This window comes from Galleria mellonella, unplaced genomic scaffold, assembly GCF_026898425.1.
Source record: "Galleria mellonella isolate WM207_F2 unplaced genomic scaffold, CSIRO_AGI_GalMel_v1 utg266, whole genome shotgun sequence".
NCBI classification, from domain to species: Eukaryota; Metazoa; Arthropoda; class Insecta; order Lepidoptera; family Pyralidae; genus Galleria; species Galleria mellonella.
Window position 1 is genome coordinate 3,382,795 of NW_026442061.1, and position 20,238 is coordinate 3,403,032.

At 34.9% G+C, this 20,238-nt stretch overlaps 1 protein-coding gene and 1 long non-coding RNA gene across 5 annotated transcripts in view; one reads left to right on the plus strand and one right to left on the minus strand.

Moving 5' to 3' along the window:
* LOC113516285 (bone morphogenetic protein receptor type-1B) overlaps window positions 1–20,238 on the plus strand; it is a 109,388-nt gene that overhangs the window by 81,628 nt on the left and 7,522 nt on the right. Inside the window, exon 1 of one of the 4 annotated variants that reach the window (XM_052895136.1) lies at window positions 12,728–12,749. The exons of 1 other annotated variant lie outside the window; for it this stretch is intronic. In XM_052895136.1, coding sequence (XP_052751096.1) covers window positions 12,743–12,749 — 7 coding nt within the window. In that variant the 5' untranslated portion in view covers window positions 12,728–12,742. Of the gene's footprint in view, window positions 1–12,727; window positions 12,750–13,263; window positions 13,283–17,422; window positions 17,783–20,238 lie in introns of those variants that run through there. 2 more of the 4 variants (XM_052895137.1, XM_026900681.3) reach the window with 2 other exon arrangements.
* Window positions 10,511–12,696, minus strand: LOC128200753 (uncharacterized). Its single transcript, XR_008252858.1, has 2 exons — window positions 11,851–12,696; window positions 10,511–11,071 (listed from the first exon to the last, which is right to left on the minus strand). It is a non-coding gene; the product is annotated as an uncharacterized LOC128200753 (long non-coding RNA).

Below are 20,238 nucleotides of genomic sequence, written 5' to 3' on the forward strand. Positions count from 1 at the left end.
CCCCCCAAATATTAGTGTTAGGTTAACATATAATATAAAATATATATGAAACACATGGAATATATAGATAAATACATAATAAGTGATATGGTGTTTATTTGCTAAGTTTCTTGTCAAATGTAGGTACCATCTTGTCATAATAAGGACAACAACTAATCTTGGATGATATATGCACCTATCTCGCAGCATCACAATTTATCATCGCGCAGATTGGTACATCGTGAATAAATTAAACAACATGCTCATAATTTGTAATATCTCGTCTCTGTCCGTGTGCAACTTGTTGCTAGATACATATTACCCCGAAGCCTCGTAGACGAATCAAGATCGTTATCATCTAAATTAATGAAACTCGTATCTTTATCATGGATTAATTTTGTTTCGTTTTTTTTTTTAATTTCTTGTATATTAATTAATTCATTGGCGTAAGCGGCGATAAGTTTTAAATTTAACGATGCAACTCGCCTTAAAGAGTGAGCATTTCCAAATGTCAGTGAGTTAATCCGCTAGTGAGAATAGTTCCTTTGCCCCACCCACTGGCTAATCTATGAATAGAATATAAAAATAACTGGAGAAATACCTACACGATAAACGTAAACGTCGATAAGTGAATGAACTAAATTATCTGCTTGTTTAATTTTTACATCTATTGAGTTTCTTTCATTTTCGTCAGGATTATATAGAGAATCGTCTTCATAAAGCCAAGCCAGTTTATATAAATATTGATCTGCAAAATCTTTAAACGCTTATTTATCTAGTCATTTAGTCATTTATTTTTCATCTTAGAAAAAAATATCTGATTTGAATAGTTCTTAGCTCAATAGGTGCCAATACTGAGTAAATGTTGTGTTCTCGCCAACAGCCCAGAGGTGGTAATGGAGACTGTAATGAATGACGTAAGAGCATACCGAAATGATCGACACCCGACCGGTGCCGGTAGTAAACATGCGTAAGCGTCATTCACAGCCGCGGCCGGAAACCTCGCCAGTGTGGGTGCTCCGCACACGTCCGCATAATCTATCCCGTGCATGTGTGCAGAGAAATTATGAAGTCATACCTATACTAAAGATACTCGCTTCCAATACTGTTTGAAGTAGCACTACGCTTTGACTCGCGTACCTGGCTTGTGTTTAGTCTTCTATCCCACGTACTGTTGTATCACGTATAATTGTTGTATCATTTTAATTTTCTATATCCCTCACTCCTGTATCTATTATAAGAGATTGCAGCTCTTCATTCATTACTGAATTATTGTCAATGGCTTTTATTTTAATGATGCCAAAAGGAAAGTTTATAGTCGTCTTGTTGCAACTCGTGGGGGAAGTAAGAGGTCACAACAGTCGTTCCGAAACTAGTTTCTGTATCCGAATTTATAATTAGTGTACATAATGCTATTGCTCATAGTCTGGGTGCGTCGACTGGATATCGCCACATAAAATACATCGAACTGCATCGTAAAATAACAAAGTTTTAATGACTTATTAATGAGCCAATATAATGGTTGAAAGTAAGGATACATAATTCAGTATATTTTGGGTTTGATAAAATATTAGTATGTTGAATAATAATGTTTATAATTACATTAACATATAAAACTATTATTAATTTGGAAAAGTATAGATTGCTAGTACTTCTCCCAACCTGTAAGGACAGGTTCTTTTCTTCCTAGAGAAGGTAACAAATGAATCTACGTATAGGTTTTTGTTATAGCACGCATAATGGACTTCAAGACAACAAAGCTTGTTGTTTTCTTCTATCTTATGTAGCAAGAGAGATAATGTTTCTACAGATAGATTTATTTTCTGTTTGTTTAAGCAGTTAGCATAAGATATATATTTACATTGTCTTAAAAAGAATGCTCTGGAGGAGACAGGTTCATTTAATTTAATTAAAAGTTTTGCAGGACTGTGATTATAATTACCAAATTCATCATCAGCTTTTAACTGTCCAATGCTGAATATAGTCTTCGCTCGTAAGGAGGGTTTTCCCAGTGTCACGCTTGGCAGGCTAGTTGGCAACCACAGTTAGATTTTGGTAATATTTTAAGGTCACTGTTGCCTATTCCTTAGCCATTAAATTCCCTTAGTCGCCTCTTACAACACTCACAGCAAAGGAAGGATTGGCCCATTCTACGCCTGGATCATACGAGAATTACTAATAATTTAGTATTAGTTATTTTGGTTGACTTATTTATTAAAAATATTACAGTGCTATCTGTATAACCCAAACAAAATTGTTTATTGACTTTGTTTTTCTATAATTTGTAGATAGTTTTTTTCATGTTATCGCATGAACTGGTAGGTTTTTTATCACGCCCGCGAACACCTGTTCGCTCGACAAATAAAAATGTCCACCGGTGATTCGAAAATGAGAAACGATTATAGCTAAACATGTTTCTGTTTTCTGTTGGGAATTAAAATTTTATGGACGCCGTTCTTGTAGCCCGTGATTGAATACTTTCATCTGTGGCCGGACGCTGACAAAGTGGCGGCGGACCAGTCTGGAGGCCCGTTATCGGAGTCACTCAATGGTGCCTCCTCAATGGAGACCGTTGTATTTGCATACACACTCGTAAGTCGACGATGAAATTCATTCATTTGGCTTCTCGTCATAGATATATCATTTGATATTAATGCGTGTACCTTAAAGCTCGATGTATCGTAATGCTGTTTAAGTAACTTAGTAGTTCTTATTTGTTATCATTGTTTGGTGTTTTTTTTAATGAGTGATAATGGAATGGTAATCCCATCTGTGTTATCGGTATACGCTTACGGGGCACCAGTGAGGGATGATAGGTGAGGATGAAGTCGAATTTATCAATAATCACAATGGTTTTCAGGTGACGATGAAATCAGGTCAGTTAGCCTATCGTCACGAATTCCACTAGAATTAACCACGATGGTTTCCAGGGGGAATAATCGCGTGGAGGTTGACCTGATAGGGTGTATTACTAGTAATGGGTTTTTTATTTTACAGGGTACAGAGGAATAAACACCTGAGTCCTCAGGAATGGCAACACATGGGGTCTATTATGGGCGAAACAGTTATGTCCATGGTATTGCTCATGTCTATAGACGATGGTGACCACATCAGGTGGACCGTCATCTTGTTTGCCATTCTAAGTTGTATAAAAAAAATGGGTTCATCAGACCCCATTACTACCAATCTCTTTTCCCCCATTGTTTGGTGTTATGTAATGAAACCCTATATGATTCCACTTGCTTAGCGTACTAATAGGCAGGCTTTATCCCTCTAATGGGGAGAGATTCTAGTAATGGGACGTTATTGGGTTGTTAAAATTGAGGTTAATATTACAAGTAGCCTTCGTGGATGAAGTCAGCGATCAATTTAATTGTACATATTACGTCATAACAACCCATTATTGTCGATTAATCTTTCCCCATAAGAGGTAGATATTGGTCTACTGTTATAACCTCAGAACAGATATAGTACTGCATAAACTAATTGTTATTTGGAGTTTTCCGTCTCTTGCGATGGTGCAGTATGCTCTACTTTAATTCCTCACACGGTAACACAATAATATTATATAAAGAAATTGTGTTTACTAATAATAAAATTGAATGTCATTTAGTTCAGTTGATTGTCGTAGCTTACCTGTAGTTGTTCTCAGTACCTTGGCTTCCCCTGTTTTAGAGCTATGTCTCCAGCCAGTCTTCAAGATTGACAACGCATAAAGGGATCCATAGACAATGTACTGTATATTCTGTACCCATAGTGCAATTCATGTCTATAGGCGACGGTTACCTCTTCATCAGGTGGATCAGTTCGTTTTAAATTTGAAATTATCGTGCCTGGAGTATAAGAGCAAGAGTGAGCTTATAGGTAATGTGCGCATGAGCTTGCCATTGATTTCCATATAGTCCCGGCATAGAATGGGCATTCTTGCTACCCCTTCCTTTCCTGTGGGTGTCGTAATTGGTGACTAAGGGAATGTAATGGTCGAGAGTTTTACCAGTAGTAGCCACGCTTGGCAGGCGGGTTAACAACCGCAGTTAGACTTTGAGATATGTTTTAAGAGGGAAGCTTCTGCCTGTCTCTCGCCCATGCAGCTCCCTTAGTCGCCTCTTACGACACCCACAGGAAAGGAAGGGGTAGCCTATTCTATGTTGGTACCACACGATGTAAAGAGGCATTAATGAGTTGATATAGTCGTAAATAATGATTTCTACCCCTCTTTCCAGATGAATGTACTCGTATCCGTAGAAATGTTTGCTTTACCGCGCTTACAAGAAAGAACAGGATGCCTAACGTTGTTGTCTCGTTCTATCTCACGCACACGGTACTAGTAACGTGGTATATGTAGGAGGCAGCTCACACCGTCCTTCGCTCTCGAGTTCCTCGGACGAAAATAATGAAGTCTTAACTGCCAAGTTTCAAACCGGTTGATGAGTAACGCATATATCTCAATATTAATTATACCATTAGCAGGTGTCTGGTCTTATATATTATTATATATCCTAATACATATAATTATACGACCAAGAAATATATTTTATGTTATACTAGTTTTGGCCCGCAACTTGGTGCTTTTGGATTATGAAAATAGGTAATCACTCATAGACCGCTTATGAAGATACCATACATCATAGTTTAAGTTAAACCTTCAAGAGCACAATTGTTAAAACCGCATACAATTTTGTGCAGTACTTTTATTATTGTCAAGATCAAACATTTAGATAGATATTCTGCTTGGATTCTATTACCTGTCCTTAATAAAAAACCTTGATTTATTTTTTTTCTAAAATATCTTTCACGTACAAACATCGTCTACGTTACATTTACGTTATTTTATTATATTATTAAGAAATAAGATGTATTAAAGTTGCGAGGACCTGAATGTTTGTTTATTAGACGTTCGACTGTTAAAACCCACTACAGTTATATCGACATCCGGTGTCGTGTGGCTTTAAATACTGCAAATCATCTTGTTGAAATATATGTTTTCCAATTAGTAAAGTGTTTTAACGGCTACTCCTACCTGGTATAATTTGTCTGCTTTTTAAATAAATAACAGTGAAATTGAGAAACTAAGGGTTTACATTTTTTTTTATGATGACAGTTTTACAGTCACTATATACCTAATTAGTTGTGTTGAGCAAAGGATCAGAAATATAAAGAATTATGATACAAAATTTTAAATATAATCCATTGAAATAAAAAAAAAAAAAAAAACTAAGGTCCAAATTTCAAGATACAACACTTGGGAGTCTGAAAATATTGTATTAAAAATAGAGTGCATTCGTCCAAATTATGCAGTTTTATGCTAAATAATCAATGCCAGTTGTTTTCTGTGTCCTATGATAACTGCTGATTTCTTTTTATTTAAATTTAGAGCACTTTGTATGTTATTTTCGTATGGGAATTTAGGTTTGTTTATATCTATGTTGCGATAACATAATTATGTTCATAAGGTAATTTATACACGCCAAATTTCAAGCAAATATAAAAATTTCTTTTTTGTAAATATAATCTACGGCTTTTAGCATTATACCAAACAAACTAGGATTAGTATGAGGAGAATATATGTTATTGCAATTTATTTATTACATAATTATTATTTATTATGTTATTCTAAACCTTGGATCTCGACACAGATCTATTGTTCTTATATTTATATACACAATCACTGACAGGTTAACGATTTTTTTAACCTCTACCGCTTATTAACTAATTACTTTATTAAATAATAATAAACTTGTCGGACTTGACACTTGACCGTTTGCCCAGATCATTAATTATTACATTGAAGAAATATCTGTTAATCCTACAAGTTATTTCATATGTTTTATCAAAATTAAACTCGACTTTTTAAGCATATAACAAAGATCTAAAAAGGTCCAGCAAACTTTCGTATTTATATTATTAAATTAAACTAGTAGGATATACCGAAGCTTCAACCGGGGATAATTATTTATTTAAATGATTTTATTGGCTACCATAAAAGAAAATGTAGGACAAAAGGCGAACTTAATGCTAGTAGCAATCTCTGTCAGACAAACTTTCAGATGAACAAGTTTATTAAGGTACAAATAAACTTTTTATGGACTGTGTATATTTAATTTGGAGTTTTTAGACCCAATTGTATATGTGGCAAATGTTTTTGAAGCTGAGTTTATGAATGCGGATATGTCTCTCCATTTAATTATATAAGAAGTAATAAACGATATAAGTATTTTAACTTACGGTTATTTTTAGTAATGAATAATTAGAAATATTGACAGAGTTTACGTAAAGCATTAGTCAGAACTTATAATTGTAAAATCGCCAGAAAAATGTATGTGGACGAAAATCAAACTTGCCCGCGAAGATTTTCGAGTCGTCATAATAACCACGGTTCCACTACGCCCTCTATACGATTAATTTGTCAATTAAAACAACTGTCCCAATTCAGAAAAACGTAACCAATTATCAACTGTCATTTTTCCATTATATTGTCACCCACGTGGCGTGTCGTTGAAATATTAATTTGTTCGCCCCGTTCCGCGAGATAATAGACCTCGCCCACCCATGACCTCGCTGTGCGACTGCCAAACTCTGTTTCTATATGCAAGTTTGCCTAAAGAATTAGACGAAAGGGAATTTTTATAATTACGAGTAAATATAAAATACTAATACTCCGGCATAGAATGAGCCACCCCATCATTTCTCGTGAGTGTCGCAAGAGGCGACTAAGAGAACTTAATGGCTGAGATATAGTCAGCAGCGGCCCTCTTAAAATATCACCGAAGCTCAACTGCGGTTGCCAATTCGTCTGCCCAGTGCAGTAACTACCGGCAAACTTCCTAACCCCTTATGGGTGAAGCCTGTGTTTAGCAGTGGACAGTTAACGACTGATATGATGATAATGATGATGACGAATTATAATAATAAAGAAAAAAGGTTTTATGCATATATTTTGTAACGACATTCAGACTCTGCGTGACAGTAAATTAAATAATGCAGGTTGCTTAGGATCTTTGTTATGGCAGTCTTTGGAAAAGACCTGTGTAGAGCAGTAGAAATGGTGATAATGCATATTCTAAGAACAAAATCTGTCATTTACTACTCATCGTGAAAAAAACAAGTGATCCAAAAACGACTTTTTTGTTTTTTGTAGTGATGAAACTAAATGAAAATTGTTAATGATCATTTTGCTCTTTAATTTACCTCTATTTTTTTTTATTTTTTATTTTACTTTAAAAGGGAAACATACAATACCTGAGACATATAAAATAGTATACACAACCATAACATAAATCAGTGAAGTTTCCACAATAAACTAAACCAAATAATCGAGAGCAGATGATTAACACTCTATACTCTATACTCGAACGTAGTCTGGTAGCCGTTGGTAGTTCAAAACCAGTTTTTAATTTTTTAGCATATTGGTTTGATTGTAGAAGCTTTATACTATAATACTACTCGATTTAGTTGATCTATCTCTGACTGAATATCCAGACAAAATGACCTGTATCTCTTCTTAAGGTTTTTTGGGTAATGTGTGAAGAAAACCATTTTTAAATAATCCAGTATTGTAATGTGTAGAGCCTGACGTTTTGTCATAACAACGGCTGCATAGCTAATGGGCCCCGGTGCACTCTAAACACACACCCACCCCCGCATTATTTCGCAATAATCATCAATTACATCGGTAATTGCTTGTCGAGCACCCAGCGTCGTATTTCCCAATAGCGTCGATCTTCGTCGTAGGCGGTGGTGACCTCTTGGCACGTGTGGGTGCGCTTTCTACCGCCATCTCTTCATCACAATGGTCTATGGATGATGTACGCATATTAACACCCGCACAATAACGTCATATTGGTTATTTGTAAATAGATTTTACCATAAAATATAAAATGACACCGTTTATTCTTGGAATAAAAATTAATTCCATAATCAATATAAATGAATTGAAATACGAATAGAAATAATGAAAATTGTGTCTCTGATAGAACTATTGGTCTGTTATGTTTCTTGCTTATTGTTATCGTTTATAGACCAGAAGGAGTTTTTGTACAAAAGTCGATTGCTTGGGTACCTCTGTCCTATTCGAGTTTCTACCGTGAAGCAGTTGTGTTTGCATGGCTGTGTTTCGGTTTGAAGGGTGGGATATGGCGTGAATTTACTGGGTACAGAAAAATAACACCCGAGTCCTCAGGAATTGCAACACATGGGGGGTATCGTGGGCGAAACAGTATACTCTTCTATGTCCATGATACTGGTGATGTCTATAGGCGACGGTTACCACTTTCCATCAGGTGGGCCGTCAGCTTGTTTGCCATTTTAAGTTGTATAAAAAAAAACAAAAATCTCAGGATTTTTAATTATATGCCATTTATTTTACAATAAAAAAGTTAAATATTTGCTTGAAACTAAAACCTACGCAGCCATGGTTCATCTCGCTACTTGTGTAAGATGGACTGATTAAACTTTTGTTAAAAAAATATCGTATTACTATTTATTCATTGAAGCAGTCAAGTATGCATGTGATATTATTTTACATATAAAAAGCTTAGCAGAGACAAACAAACAACTCGAGTTTTTTTTTTTTACAACGATTGAATTACCAAATTGAGGTTAAAAATTGTATGGTATATTTTGTATAGTGTCTTTCGAATAACGTCTTCCATAATCTAAAACAGACTGATGCAGTGTTACCACGTCGTTCCTGAAGTAAAAGTACTTCTTGATAGAAGGGAGAAGTAGTAGTTAATTTTGATTTTATACTGTAAAATTGTGTGAGTTCATTTCTTTGTAATTAGACTGTCATCTCATATCAGCTGTTACATGCTTACTGTGGAACATAGGTTTCCCCCATAGACTGTCATAAGGAACGGGGCTGTTCTTTATGGTAGTTTATAGTTGGGAGGGATTTGCTAGTAGTTGCCACGTTTGGCATGTGAGTTGGCAACCGCAATTGGGTTTTTGATGATGTTTATAAGAAGACGCTACATCAAATCCCTGGACCATTAAGATCTCATAGTCGTCTCTTGCGACATCCACGGGAAAGGTAGGGAAAGCACATTCTATGCCGGGACCACAGGGTAATTAAACGTCATTAAACTCTAATAGTTTTAAATTCAACACCAGGTTAAAAAGAATATCTATTTCCAAAATTTATTTATTTTCTCAACTATATTGCGTAGTATTATAATGATTGTAATAAAAACAAGGCATTAAATAACCGCTTCACTATTTGTGTCGTGGCCTTTCGTTTCAATTTAAACTTTTATATTCAAGTTTTATTCTCTCGGAGATTTCACTAGTTCAAATCGAGATTCCTCTATGTTCGGTCATTATGTGGAATTATAATAGTAATGGGTGTCGTATGTCAGTCGTAGGTTCGACTTTAATGTACAGCCCAGCAGTTAATGTCACGGAAGTCGCCTACGCGCCGAGATTGAAAAGTTCAAACTGTGATCACTATGCTTTGTTGTGATTGCTCTGTCTAATTCTTATTTTATTGTGAATGCCATTTTTAGATAAGAAAGTATTCGGTGATGTCAATTTAACTGAACTTGCGATTAATTATATATTCACCACATTAAGCTCTAATAACCTTCTTATTCTTTTTTTATGGCAACGCTTTACCGGGTCATCGTGATTTCTTGTTTTAAATACTTAACAATGTTAAAGGCAACGTTGGCGGTCGTGGTTCTAGAAATATGTTAATTAAAGAAACATTTTTTATTCTTTTTCCTTTATTCTTTTTACAACAGTCTATTTATGATCACTGGACCTTTAACAATTATTAATCAGTATTAATTTATCTTTTTTAAAATGTTTAAGCACATTTAATTACCGTTTTTACCTCAACAAATCAATGGCTTTCTAGCATGTCGTTCCTTTTACGGTCATCGTGGAAAATCTTCTACATTATAACTTGATAAGTATCATATTAATATTAATATTTACGATATTACATCAGTGCCGTTATATCTATAGCATGCCCACGTATTTATACGCTTCGTCGGTCAAAAGTTCGCTGTTTTATTACACCCACGCGAATTCTGGACTTACTCCATTCAAATATTATACACCGATTTCGGATCTTCACCGCCCGTGACACTGTCACCGGCCATTTATAATGGCTGTTGGTGTCAAATCATGTGTCTGTTGGCATAAATTATATGAAACTAACAGCAGATTGGAATTCAACGGCGCGTGCTTCTAAAATAGGTATTATATGAATTTATTTAAAGAGTTAATTCACTTTATGTTTGATGACCTCCGTGGCGCAGTGGGTGGGCACGTTGCTTTAAGTAAATTAGGTCCTAAGTTAAATTTTAGGTCGTACCAATTTAGGAAAAAATCTTTTCTGAACTGATTTGGTTCTGGGTTCTGCTTTCAGATATGCGTTGCCTGGTTTCTTACAATACTGGCTATCATAGCTCGAGGACTAGACGAATGGTACTTATTGATTTTATTATATATTTACTATAGTTTTATAAATCAAATCTTTGACTTGATTATTATTTTCATCACAAAATTAAATAATATTGATCCTCAATACAGTTGCCACAATTAAATCTTTTAATGTATTCAGTATGAATTATGTACAATAAAGTTTTTTACTACTACTACTACAGTTCCCATAACGTTTTCTAGTTTAAATCACTGAAACAAATTTAGAAAAAAATCCCAAAGTCGCATATAACACTTACTTGAAATTATGCTAGTACGTTTATATTTTATATACGATACAGCCATATTTTGATATAATTATAATGTAAAATAATTGCCTTTTAAATCCATAAACAGTGCTATTAAAAATTAAACGTTTTATTTGCCTCAATGTAGCTTCAATACAGTTTATAACTCATATCCAGTTTCAATCGTCTATGTTTCATTAATTTATATTCATCGATTACTTCTACATGCAGCTCATTGGCTTTATCTGCCACGCTGAAAAAATAATACGCAAATAGTTGTGTCATCCGCACAGAGTCGACGGCCAATAATTCAAACCGCCATAGGGCTTCCACTCCAACCTATGTGTCCACTTTCACGCAACGATGCGAACGTGGGCGTCACCTGTCGTCTCGTGCTATACCATCCATCTTGCAAATAACTACAATAAAACCAACGAAATACAACTTTATTACAACAACATAAGATCTTCAAACAAAACACTGACAACATTCATCGCCCACAAACACTCATTGGTCCTGAAATCTAGCTAGACTAGCTCATTAAATTAACATTTATTCTATTCAAATGTGTTTCGTAACAAAACTTTCTTATAATAATATTGATCGTTGTAAAGTTTTTTTTTTTTTTATAATTGAAATCAATCATTATAACTGTAGACTCTCTCGCTTGTATTTCCCCTCAGGGGGTAGATGCGGGAATTTCTTAATATCAAAGGTCGTATCAAATCTTATTAGCCAAGTATTTAACACGATCGCTTTAATCGTTAATCTAACAGTATTCATCTAATAGATGATTTATAGAAGCTTACAATTTCCCATAATGATACTGGTTCGCCTACATGTATTCGATCTTGTCCCGCCATTGAGACACGATTGTTTCGTGTCAATCAATATTACTGGCATTGAAAATGACAACAATCGACTTGCAGACAATAATTGTATTACTAGCTATAGAAACGTAACGAAACAACACTAAGCCAATACGGATTAGTGTCATATTAGTTCTTTCTGCAACTTTTAGTAGGCGTACGACCTACACGAGGACCGAAGGACTCTCAGCTAGTGCTAATAATACAGTCATCAAAAAGTGCAGTATTTGAAATCATTAATAACAGTAAATATTGTTCTCTTACAAAGAGTATACTTGTACATATGCAGATAGTAAGGACGTCGAAGTAGACAAAATAACAGTACGTACCTTATAAGTATCGGGATCTATTATTTATTTCTGTTTCTTTTCTAATATTTAAGGATTATTTATATGCACTTTGATGGTATATTATTATTAGATATCAGCTTATCTGCTTTTGCGTTGTCGACAGTAAATTAATTATATCTGACCTGTTTATTTTCTTTTTAGTCACCAATCCTGATATCGTCGTCTCTGTAATCCTTATCAGTTACTATCAGTAATCGTAGTGGTAGGATTTGTAGTATCAGAATCGATAATTTACGCCCTAGATATACACTATCAGTGATAAGCACGGTCTACTGCGTAGTAAATTTCTACCAATGAAAGATGACCTAACTTGGTTTTGCGGTGTATAACTATTGTGATTGTTATGGTAGTTGGATGAACAGCAGAGCACGTGACACTCTCATGACTAACTCTGTTATCTCCTCCTTCTCTAGAGACAATCGACACACGATAATATACTCTCGACGACACCTCGTCACCACGCCCCGCAATTAAGATAATCACGTCGCGATTATGATATTATAAACTACGCAGTGATTTTGTTGGAAAGTTTTATAACTGTAGCTACGTTTAGCAGACCAGAGGACCTGAACTAGTCAATGACGTGAAACATTAGTGCTCGTTATCATCTTCTGTACACATTAACAATTAATAGTGTAATCTATCGCATTCCAGCAAACGGGACTCATTCATTACAGATAGTGAGGCAGTACGGGCGCGCCAATCTTTGTTTTGATGCGTTCAAAATAGAACACGATCCAGTATCACATTTTGTTATACCAATATGATTGAACCGATGCCCTCTGTTGCACAATGTAGAGAAAAACAGATGTCTAGCCAATATGCGCTTAGACGTACGCAATGGAACTACAGCTAACACGACGGCATTATAATGAAAGGTACGTCCAGTTCACAATGACCGAATTTGACCTTCAGAGATAAGATTGCAGGGCGATTTTCGATAGTGACATATTATGATGTGGCTTTAAATTGAAGACTTTATTTTTATGTTTACCTAAATGTATATTGCGTTTTAATTTTATAACAGCTGTTTTTAGATTAGTTCATTATAAAGGAAATAGTATTAAACAAATTAATAAATCATCTGTAAAGTTAATGTAGCTATGCTACATAGAAGTGATCTGTGTGAAGTCAATAATTTCTAGGAAAAAAAAAAAAGTTGTATTGTCTGTTTTCTCTTGTTTATAGCGGGACAATATGCATGCAGTTAACGGGCATTCATCAATCACCCGTACGCAGAAAACTTACCATTACGTACAATCAGAGTGCACTCATGAATATGGAGAGGAGATCGATCGAGATGTTAATTTAGTAACCAGACCACTCCCTTGATGTAAATTACGAGCAGAATGTATTTCGTCGTGCAAGTGGCCGCGCCAGACGTTGTCCTGTCAGTTTAATGTTAATATGGGTAAATTGTGCGCATAAATCTTGCAAAGGTTGATCATCAATAATCATTATAATTTACTGTTACTCGATAGCACGCACGGTGCGTACTTAGCGTTTCACGTGATTTGACTTGTTTTTAATTTTGATTCTGATCATTGGTTAGCATTCGATTTTGCAAATTAAAATTTTCAAGCTTTTTATTTAATTACCTTAAATTATCGATATCAATAATAAAGTCATCAATGACGATGAAAACAAAATGCTTTGCTAATTGAATCTTACCGCAATTTATTGCAGTATCACGAGAGAGCACTCAATCGCAGCGAGTGCATTTAATGTGATGAATTAATTTAATTACAATAATTTAGTCATTCGTTGCGAGTGTACTGATTGTATACTGTGTCTCCGCACCAATAGATATAGTTGGTATTGATTATTAGTGATTATTATGGTTACGTGACTGAAATGTAAAAATGACTTAAATGCATACCTTCAGGAAAATTTTAAAACAATACGTTTACTTATATTATGACTTATCCACTTATGTAGTCATCATTCATACAGCGTGTGAGTCATCGGTATTTGAAACTTTGGCTATTGTTTCCTGGTAAATTTGCAACTAATCTCATCTGAAAACAGACTTGTATTTCTAATGAGTCTTCATGCTTTGTATTATTTTTTAAACACGGTTGTGACGTGAATTTTAAGTTTTGGTCAATTATAATGAAAACAATTACACTACATTATTTTTTAACTTTATTTTTTATTTTATGAGCAATGAATTTTTAGTTTCATGAATAGGGGTCAGAAAGGAACGATGTAATAGTGAGGTTTCATTTAATTTGATAAATAATTTCAATAAATATGTTTTTAAATCTTAAATATTATTTATATTCGTAATTCGGATCTAGAAGATATTGATTAGGGATATAACATAGAAGAGCGACGTATAGAGTTGCTTACTGAAATAGTGTATGTCTGTACTTGCTAGATTGCATCTTACCGTTTACGTATCAATAGATATTCAACGGTTCTCGCAATCAGCTAACACAACAATGTTATCGGTAAATATTGATACATGGTGTTTATCTGAATTCATTGAACCCGTTTATGGCGTGTTTATTCCTAATGACCTTAGTCCAACCACTAATGTATCTTCAAAGCCTACTACACCTGCTTTTGTAAAAATTATAAAATTATTGTTAATTTACATCCTAATATAATAACGATTTTATTGTCTCATTTTATTTGTGAAATTATTTATTTTAATTATTTCTTCCATAAAACAAAAGTTCTCTCCATTCTTCTGATCATTTCATTCATCTTGTTGATTTCGTGATCATACTAATAACTAATACATAACCAGTTCCAATTTTACAATGCAACTTAGATCGACGAACAAGCTGACGGTGCTCATCTGATGGAAAGTGGTAACCGTCGCCTATAGACATGAACAATGCCATGGACATAACAGAGTATACCGTTTCGCCCATGATACTCTTATGCGTTCCTATGTATCCTGTAATTTCAATACCATATCCCAATTTTTATATTTAATGCGTATAATAACAGAATATTGAGGTATCCTTCAGTTATTTTCTACTCTTTACATTTGTAAAATGTCAATAAAATTTATATGGTTTTAATAGTATATTTTCAAAAATTGATATTGTATCATTTTGATAAACACTTAGCCTTAGAATATATGTATATTCGCTAACCAATGTAATCAGTCGAGTTATGCGTTAGTGTAAATATTGTCACAGTCTCTCTTATCATGTTATAGGGCATCGCCCACAGGTGAAATATATAATCAAATATTTAAAAAAATTATATCATCACAATAACCAACAAAACGATCACAATTTAAACGTCTGGGGACCTGTCCATGATTAAGGGTGTGTAAAAACTATTACGTAACCTGCGTTTAACCTGATACTCCATAATCCCCCTGCTCACAAAAAAATATGACAGGATCCTGTTCCATAAAGAGCTGGGAGATGCGCGCGGGCGCAGGGGGACGCGGCACCTCCGAGGCGCGCCACGCTGCCGCCGAATAAATTATGTTCTTTGGCCCCTATCGCCTTCCCCGCGCACCCCGCTCTTACCCTTCGAGACCTTATCGATCGAATTGGATAATCCTAGAGGTCGCTCACTAGATCGCCGCGCCGGCGTCTGCGCTCGCGCCCGTGTATATTACACAATGATGACCTTTAGCCCTGCAAAGCATGACCAAAATGGAATTGTGATCACGCTTTTTTCTTTACTTTTGTGTTGGCGTGTAAAATACATGAATAAATAACTATGTCTACTTGTGAGGTGTTGCTCTCTTATTTTAAATTTAGATTTGTAATTACCACATAATATAAATCATTTAAGTATTTATTGTTCTTCATTATCCCTATCATGTAATTCGATTCGATCGACTATCGAATCTATAACAAGATTCAGTTGGATGTGTTCTACATCATATTCATCTTGATCAATTGCCCTTTTACTCGGTATCTATACAGCGAATCGATTTGCAACCACGCCTGCAGCGGGCACTCGTGCCTCATGTCGGTCTGTATGTACTCGTGTTTATTCATCTATATCGGAAACAACTTCGCCGTTTGTCGAATTCAAATGAAGACGTGTGTCGTGCGACGACGCGACCCACTATTGTCTACGTTCTATTACTAAATCATTCTGTACTTATATTGACTAAAATAATTTATCCATACATTGTATATTTTTAAAAGTTATAAGAATAGAGAATTTGAATTTTTCATAATTTTTAATGGTCCTCTGATGAGGAAATAAAAAAAAGGAGTTATATTGAAAAATTTAACTGCTTATACCATAGTACATAAATTGTTACTGTGCACATTTCAATGTATTACAGATTTTATCACAACACTTCGCTGATGAGCCTATGATTGTCTGTTTAAAATACCATTGAGGGTGCTTCCCACGGGAAAGTGTCTGTACACAAACTGATATTTATTATCGTGATAGTTGTCGCTCGACGCGGAATTAAACTCAATCATGTCCTCTAACTCAAATCATGACCAATATAAGTTCGTAAAATCGATTATTTGCAAATTGGTGTACCATATGAGCCTCTGGAACAATAGCTACTGTGTAATTGGAATTTATGACTCTAATTTACATTCTATTTGCCAATAGTCACATGCGTATTCGATTTTGTATCGGCCGAGTACATTACGATTGCAGGCATCCTTGAGTTGCATTAATGTAGCCACAGAATCGGCATCACCGTTATTCATTGCGGCAATTGGACGTGGTACAGATCGGGTAGTGACGCGGTGCGCACGTGAGCCACATATGGACGGACGCAGCGAGATCGGCCATAATTTGCAACAAGATAGGGCCGGGCCATGACCAAAACAGTCAAACGCGACCCGACCACCGTGCCGACCTGCCCTTATCCGGCATATCGCTAAACTATAAGGAAATAGGAAAGGATGAGAAATCACGAGTGGTAGTTATCCTGTGGATTAAATAATTTGTGCTTCCACTAAAAGAGCAACTTGTTGAACAAAATAAGAACGACCGAGGCACCCTTAAAGAGAAAACAATAAAGTACAGTTATGAGATAGTCGTAAAACAGTCACATAATGTCGCGCGATTAGTTGAGCATCGTCACATTTTATTGCTTGCATTGTTGTAATAACACGTGGAAGTTAGGATATAAAGATGACTGTAGACTGTAAAAAGCTTCAGCTTCCGACAGATGTTAAATTGAAGAAGTGCATGCTATCAATTTTTTGTCGTTAGCTAAACTTAGATGCTTAATAATTATTCCTTGACGCGTTCTAAATTTACATAATTGTTTTATAATAATTGATCCTGCCGTTTTAGATTATCTATTAAAAGAAGTTGTTGAAAGTTTACAAATGGTTAAACATTTAGTGCAACTGATGCAACTAAATAATTTCACTAGTGTAAACATAGGTTGATAAAGACTTCAAAACGGTTCGTTGCTCTTTGTAGTTAATAACATTTTTGCTGTCATTGTGTTATTTGGCTCGGCGACTTTTGTTTATGTATTACAAGTAGATCGTGTAAACATTTAGCGATATCGGCACGTCAATGAATCGCATTCGTGCGACTCGGATCAGTGGATGCGCGGCGCGTTCGTTGCTCGTCGCGTTATCTGCACCGCGGAGCCATGTGGAGGCTGTGCAGCATGCCCAGCATTGCATAGTGCACGGCGTGGCGGGGCGAAGGCGGGGGCGGACCGTACAGCACAGGGGGACGCCGCTCTCGCTCCGCCCGTCATTCGCGCCTTTGGCGTCGTGACAACCGGACTTGTTGCGCTCGGAGCTTCTCGTGTCGTGTGCACGCCAACCGTAACGTCTCCCGTGAGACGGCGTGCGTTGTGACTGTCCACAATAATCTCGGTGGTGTAAAAATAAAGCCGTCGACAGACGGCGGCGTCCCAAGTTATATTTAAATGATAGCACGGACAAGGAGCTGGGCTCGCTTCGAACGCTCACCGACAACATGAGATTGACCAGTATGTGTGACACCTTCGTCAAAAATCTAAACTAGTTCATAAAATCTAAACATCGCACCTGCAGCCATGAGTATTGTATGTCTAGCGGGCGTTCACGAGTGTTCAAGGATATCCAGTGTTCATGGTCCTTCGGGAACTGTGTGGTTTATGTCAATGTTAAAGTTAAACGACGTCTTCACAACGAGTAGCACCTATATGGATTGTGGTCTTTCCATGTTTGAGTTTCCGTTTTGAGGTGATAAATATAGTGGAAGAGTGTGCCCTCTGAATTATTCATCAATTTTTATCGTTAGCTTTCATGTTTACGTTTGTCTTGATAACTAAAAGCTTGTTCATGTGTTCCACTGTCAAGTAGTTTCATTTTTGTAAGCACTGAAAAATTATTGTTGTGATTTCAATCTTTAATTAATATTTCCTTTTTGTAAATATTGCCATCACGTCGTAATAACGTTTATCGCATTGTAACGTTATCAATTATTTCTATTTAAGTGATTATTAAGCTAAATGATTAAATATCAGTTCGCAATTCGCATTCGATTGCTTTATCTTTGTTACCTATTTCCAATGTATAAACACAAAAGTATTGTCTTTTCCTTAAAACTTATCTAGCACATTATCATGTAATATCTAGCATATTTCTTAATTTGTATCATTTTTCCCTGAGATGATATTTGTTTACTCTATAAGAAAGAAGATTAGTACTATTTCCAAGAACTCCAAACATGTAAATGCGAAAGTTTGAAACGATAGACGGTTGTTTATTATATTATTTTGCGAAACTACTGAACGGATTTGAATGAAATTTGCTACATGGGTAGATTATATCCTAGCTTAGCATATAGGACACTATATACTAATTTACATGAGTGAAGCTGCGAAATACAGTTAGTAGATACTGATTTGTTACTATTATTTGTATTGGGACCTAATATTGATTGATTGTATAATTAAATAACTTTAACAATAGTGTTTACTTTCCCAACTGAGAAACTCTTATCATTCTTAAAGAAATTTTACATAAAATGTTTTCTTGTAAAATTCAATATAATTGCATCATCATCATTATTTTAGTCTTTCGTTGTCGACTATTTAAAATAATACATATACAATATTTATATAGTTAGTAGTGATTTATGTTATCTAGCTTGCATTCTTCGCAAATCTTCTCAAAGACTATTAAAATACATTATATAGGAATTATTTAGATACAATCTCTTTGCAGTTGCCAAAATACAAATTATCCATCTGCCATATAATAAGTATAATTGAGATGTTTTAATAGTTAGTCTATATCTATACGGTTTACAGTTTGATATTTTGTAATCACTACTTTATACAATTAAATTATTATTAATTGATTCGTTTTTAAGCTTATTAACGCAAAAAAATTTTCAAGCCATCTTCCGTCCATGTGTTGCTCTCTCCCAGTTACCTGCTAGCTATTGTTGTTTGACGTCCCTTTGTATTCTGTCGAGCAAATTCTTAATGCGCCCGATGGGCGTTCAGATATACCTGTTGCTGGCACCAAAAACCCTAAGAAATTTAAGACGCATAAATCCCTTTTTGCCACGCTATTGTCCGACCTTGTAGATATTATTTATTCCAATTTATTATCAGCGGAGTTATCGATTCTAATATCGAGTATAAACTCGTGTTCAATATCAAAAACATCCTTGTTCTATAGCACTTGCAACAGTAAATTGTCTATTTTAAATGGTTTTGTATATTCTATGTATTTCTTCAATATGCGCTCTCTTAAGTTAGTTTCCTAATAAAATATTAGAGATTTCTTAGAATTTTAAATATTAGAATTCTTAAATGTTATAATCTTTATTTATATACGCATTATGTAAATAGGTTGATACAGACTATAAAAGAAATTGGTAACTATGGTTGCGGCGTAATTAAAGAATACATTTTAATATAATAAAGATTTGGCCAGCGACATTCCATTAGCGTGTTCAACGAAATTATTTTTAACTGTGTTCAAAATAATTTATAATAATTTAAGTTTGGCTCTTGTGACTCCACTTTGATAATTTGCTTCTTAATATTTATTAATATATTTAATTATGTATATACTGGTTTCATTTCTTTGAACTTCAGTGTAAAGAATTAATGCTTTGGCTGTGGTTAAAGCACTGTGGAGATTCTTTTTGTCCTGATCGAGTCAGTGGTACGGAACATTGGTTCAGCTAAAAGATAGTAATGAACGTTCATTTTGTTATTGATTTTCATGTTTAAACTTCTTAGAAACAATAATGATTACATGAGTCATTACTACATCCTAAAACGTATGGAATCCTAAAATGTGCGTTACAATTTGTGCGCTTTTTGTAATTTATCAACGACTTTATTTAAATAAATTCTTTAGTTTTAAATTATATATTAAAGTAATTCAATTTCATCGAATCCTCACAGATGAGGTTTATTTCTTTCAGCATTATACGTCTATG